General features: G+C 43.0%; 1 protein-coding gene across 1 annotated transcript; it reads right to left on the bottom strand.

Annotated features, from left to right (window-relative positions):
* Positions 1–1398: 1398 nt before the first annotated feature.
* LOC124171662 lies at positions 1399–5037 on the bottom strand. The gene is made up of 2 exons (XM_046550886.1): positions 3626–5037; positions 1399–1854 (listed from the first exon to the last, which is right to left on the bottom strand). The coding sequence occupies exons 1-2, from the start codon at positions 4553–4555 to the stop codon at positions 1825–1827; spliced, it is 960 nt and encodes a 319-aa protein (XP_046406842.1). The 5' UTR covers positions 4556–5037; the 3' UTR covers positions 1399–1824.
* Between the last annotated feature and the right edge of the window lie 262 nt (positions 5038–5299).

The raw sequence follows: 5299 nt of genomic DNA, 5'->3' as shown, positions 1-5299 counted from the left end.
AACTATTTATGGCGAAAATAATATTATCAACATATATGCGCCGCCGGGTGAGAGAAATAGAGTAGACAGGGAAAAATATTATTCGGAAACTGTTTTACCTTACGTGTCTTCTTTCACGGGGAAAGCAATTTTAACTGGAGATTTCAATGCAACATATAGAAGGGAGGACTCGGAATCCAACAATCAAAGAATTTTATACCGACCGAGCCGAGCCTTATCTTTTCTAATTGATGCGCTTTGTGCAACTGACGCTGTTTTACGCAGTACTTTGGGCCCCGCCCCTTTCACGCGTGTTGGTCCAAGTTCTAGAACACGCATTGACTTTATATTTCTCTCCCGATTACTTGAACAAATCCCTTACACCACTCATGCTATACCGGTTGCTCTTTCTGATCATTGTGCCCTCCTTCTTGACCTCTCGCTCCCTTCCACCCTTCTATTCCACCGCCCTGAAACAACCATGTGGAGGATGGACACTAGGCCCTTTCAAGACGAGGATTTTCGTTGCGCTGTCCGGCGACGGGTGGCGGATCTTATCTCCATGCGTCGTCCGGGCACCGATGCTCTAGCCTGGTGGGAATTCACTTTTAAACCAAAGATTAAATCCTTTATACGACGCTCAACATATGAGTGGCGGAGGGACATGGATTCCACAATCATGTTCTATCGAACCGCCTTAAGAGAATTACTAAATCTCAATCCCCGTCCAAAAAATTTTTATGAGGAGACAGGCCTTTTGAAAAGCACCATTTTAATGCATGAAATGAAGCGTTACGCTCCAAGTCGGTGGCAGAGAGAACTGAATCCTGACACGTGGGGCCCTTTTACACTCTCTGAGCTTCGGAGGGTGATCAGACTCCACAAAGACATGTCAACCACTTTACCGCCGGCAGAATGCACTGATGGTGATGTCCTTGATGCTGCTTTACGGCACTTTCAGAGAATATTTGCTCGATACGGGGTCTGGAACGAAGGCGATATCCCTCCGTTTCCTAATCTACCCACCCGCTCGGCACAAGACGGTGAGTTGCTAGCTGGTGAGATAAGAGGAGAGGAGGTAGAGGAAATTCTTCGCCTCCTCCCAAAAGGCAAGGCCCCAGGGTCAGATGGTATATCTTATGAATTTTACTCCATTTGTGGTGATCTTCTAACCCCGACTTTATTAGCTATTTTCAACCAGATTTTCTGCCAAGGCGAGGCACTGACTTCAAGTCAATATACCGCAATTATCTCGCTTTTTACAAAGGTAAATCGGCCTCAGTCCTTAAATGATTTCAGGCCTATTGCATTATTGAATTCAGACTATAAAATCTTTACGCGTATATTTAAATCTCGTTTTACGGATTCTCTGTGGTTATTGCAGGAGTAAATTAAAATTTCCTGGCTTATCTCTGCTAATTGTGTATTGAAAATTGAAATAAGGACAAAGATACACAACTAAAAATATTCTGGATGAGGCAGGCTGCGCTCGTTGATAGTGCTCGGCTGATGCAGTTGGATCAGGTCCGCACTCCGTTGAGGTTGAAGTAAGAGAGAGAGACAGTCAGTGCGCGGACGAGAATTGGCCGGAGCGGCGAGAGAGGGCGCCTCAAGTATTACCGCGCATGCGCGTTGGGCAGCAGCAGACGGCGTGAGGCGCTGGAACCGTAACCTCGCGTCCGTGCTTCAACATACCGCCCACCTTGAAAGCAGGCGCTTTCAATGACATGCAAAAATAAACAATTGGAATGAGAAAAAAAAGAGCATAATAAAAATCTAAAAATGAAACAGATTCTGCTTTGAAATAAATGATATGAAAATAATACATGAAAACACAAAACATTCTTAATTCTCAATTGGTAGAATGCACAGCTTGTTAATCCCTCAAGCGCGGCAGGCATTTAATTAAATCCCATCTCAGCGGCCGGATGAGATTTAAAAATCTTCGCCTTTTTGGTATACTATCATTCAATAATTTATATCTTTCATAATATACGATCAGTATCGTTGAAAATTTTTGTAAACTTGCGTATTATAATGCGCCACTATATAATAATTTTTCGAGCGATTGGAAAAAATATTTCTTGTTTTATGTATCTCTTTTTATGAACTAATGAATAAATTTTCAATTTTGAAAGATTTTTATTTGGTTTCGAATAAGCTACGAGATCTCTAACATTCCATGCATTTAAAAATACAATTACATGATGTAATTTAGTTATTTGGGGTTGATAATTTCATAACAGATTGGATACTTTCGATAGGATTACCCGTTTCGCCTACTTGAAAATTTACCACTCCGCCCACTTCTCTGACTTTGTTCCATTATTACCGTATCATTTCATATAGGTAATCACATGCTAATGTTTCAAACGTCTATATCCAAATATTCAAATGATTTACCTTAGAAAATCTGCTCTGACATGATTTGAAGCAATCCAAACATAATCCCACTGCACATTTTTCACAACAGTACACGCAAACTCTTCATTTCCCATGTTACGCACAAACTGCACACATCCTTTGAGACTGATTTCTTCCCAGCTGCAGGAATTGTCTTTAGGAAAACAATTTTTGTGAGCCTTGGTACTAAATTGTGCAATGAGTGACGGCGAATTCCAAACAGTTCGTATGACGTTGGATATTTCAAAAATATTATCTCGCCCACGAAATGATAAGTCAAATTTTTATACGTGTTTTTTCCTGTGAACAACATATGAATTTAGGACTGCCTCATTCAATAGTCTCCTAAATAACTTATACATCACTTGTAATGGCGTTTTCTTTCCCTTACGTACGAATGCAATAACAGGTCCTTGAAATTCACCCCACCAATGATTTTACTATAGGCTAACACACAAACAGACTTCCGAGTCTCTTTTATGCCTTTCAATACTATTCCGATTTCGTAGGATCCCCAATTAAAAAAAAATACCACACACAGGAAGTACACCCGATGAGAATTTCAGCACACTGCCTGAACGAACACCACACATCATGAATGACTCTGGTGGACTGGGTGGACTGAAGCTCGAGGTTTAGAAGTTCCCTCAAGAGACGAGAAAATATCTCGAAGGGGCCCTGGTATACGCTGACTGTTTAGATGGAATCTTATCTTCGTTGATTACTGTCCAGAAAAAAAATAAATGCAGAGCGAAGCACATGGCCCCTTTTCCTAGGACGCTTAGGACTAACGAGGCGGACCAAACACACTTGGGGCTCGAGGTGACGACAAACAAGGAGAAGACGGAGAGATGGCATTGAGCTTAGAAGATACCGTATATCAAGCTAAAGTAGCTGACCCTTCTAAACGTCTCTTAAGCAGAATAGGCGGAAGTTTTCATGATAGAACAGCTGAAATAAGGCGACGAGATTTTGGACCGAAGTCGTCAAGGCGCTGGTTTAAAACGGAATTTTATCGAAGCATTTTTTTTAAATCTTGAAGGCATAAAACCGCTATGAATATTTTATTAGAAAGGAAAAACATTTCTTCAAAAGATAGAGTAATTAGTTTTAATTTAACATACAATATCTGGCCGGAGAAAAAATATTATAAACAGTAGGTCAGGAAGCGTACTGGGTACGCATGACGGCGGCATACGAAATTTAAAGGGCGCGTACTGGGTACGCATGACGGCGTTGAGGGGTTAATAGCTCTCTTAAAAACACCCGTGGAGGTTTTTACGGTAACGACCCGGCATAAGCCATCTCCCCCTGGATGAAGCTCCAACACTCTTCCGGTCCTCCACTGAAGAGGGGGCTGGTTTTCCTCGACGAGCAGCACCAGAGTCCCAACTCTTAGATTCTCCGACTTAACTGTCCACTTGGTCCGCTGCTGAAGACTGGACAAATACTCCGTCGACCATCTCCTCCAGAAGGCCTGGAAGAGCTGCTGCACATGTTGCCACCGCGACAGTCTGTTGACCTGGAGAGCAATCAAATCTGGCTCTGGCATTGAGGTTAAGGGTTGGCCAATTAGGAAGTGGCCGGGAGTGAGAGGCATTAGGTCATTAGGATCGTTAGACATGGGGGTGATAGGGCGTGAGTTGATGCAAGCTTCAATTTGCGCTAGCAGTGTAGTTAATTCTTCATACGTAAGGATAGCCTTGCCGATCACTCGTAGAAGATGGCGTTTTGCAGATTTGACGCCTGTTTCCCAGAGACCCCCGAAATGCGGAGACCTGGGTGGTATGAAATGCCACGCCACATTGTATTCTGATAAAGAGCGAGAGACCTCGTATTGATGCTGCTGTGATTGGAATAATCTGCGTAGTGCTATCAACTCGTTTCTTGCTCCCACGAAATTGGTAGCGTTGTCGCAGTAAAAGTCATGCGGTCTCCCTCTGCGTGCCATAAAGCGTCTCAAAGCTGCCAAAAAAGAAGCAGTAGTAAGATCGCTGACGAGCTCCAGATGGATAGCCTTTGTGGAAAGGCATATGAAAAGAGCCGCGTAGCCCTTAACGGGTGGACTGCGCCTCTGTTGCACCCGTCGAAACCACACAGGACCAAGATAATCGATGCCAGTGTTGCTAAAGGCTCTGCTGGGTGCCACTCTTGGAGGTGGAAGTTGTCCCATGAGTTGCTTAGAAGTGGAAGGGTACACTTTAAAGCAATTTAAACATTTGCTTACTACCTTGTGGGCTAGTTTTCTGCCATGAATAGGCCAGTAAAATTGTCGAACCTCACATAAGAGCGCTTGAGGTCCTGAATGTAAGGATAATATATGAAATTCTTTTACTATCAATTCAGTAAAATGCTCATTTTTTGGCAAAACAATTGGATGCTTCCGGTCATAATTTAGTCGTGAATTTTCAAGTCTGCCGCCCACCCTGATCACACCCTTGTCATCCAGAAAAGGGTTTAAGGATTTCAGGTTGCTTCTAGGGGGCACCTCCTTTTCCTTCCTCAAAGCTTCTAATTCTGGACCGAAATGCTGAGATTGAATGACCTTAATTGAATGAAACAGAGCATCTTGAATTTCGCCCAAAGTTAGTATTCCTATTTTTCGTTGACGTTTCGGTAGCCTACTGTTATTTACAAATCGGAGGCAATAGGCGATGACCCTGTTCAATTGGGAAAATGATGAAAATCTCTTGAAGATATCGCTGCTAACATGAACAGCAAGATGGACCTGGAGGTAATCAGAGTTTCTCTCAAGCTGCGCGTCGGAATAATCATCAGCATGGTGTTCATATGGAGGAATTGAGTTGAAATCACTTATCCAAGTTGGCCCGGACCACCATAAGTTGCAGTGAAGAAGTTGAAGCGGAAAAGAACCTCGGGATAATACATCGGCCGGATTCTCAGAACAGGGAACGTG

Source organism: Ischnura elegans, chromosome X (genome assembly GCF_921293095.1).
Source record: "Ischnura elegans chromosome X, ioIscEleg1.1, whole genome shotgun sequence".
In the NCBI taxonomy this organism is placed as follows: domain Eukaryota; kingdom Metazoa; phylum Arthropoda; class Insecta; order Odonata; family Coenagrionidae; genus Ischnura; species Ischnura elegans.
The sequence above is the reverse complement of the archived record's forward strand: the minus strand, read 5'-3'. Positions and strand labels throughout refer to the sequence as shown.

Bases quoted from the DNA above. Each gene is read 5' to 3' on its own strand.
- LOC124171662 (XM_046550886.1), bottom strand. From the start codon at position 4,555: ATGGGACAACTTCCACCTCCAAGAGTGGCACCCAGCAGAGCCTTTAGC. The intron at 1,855-3,625 runs CCCTCAACGCCG...TGAGGGATTAAC, and splicing joins TTTTTAAGAGAGCTATTAAC to AAGCTGTGCATTCTACCAAT.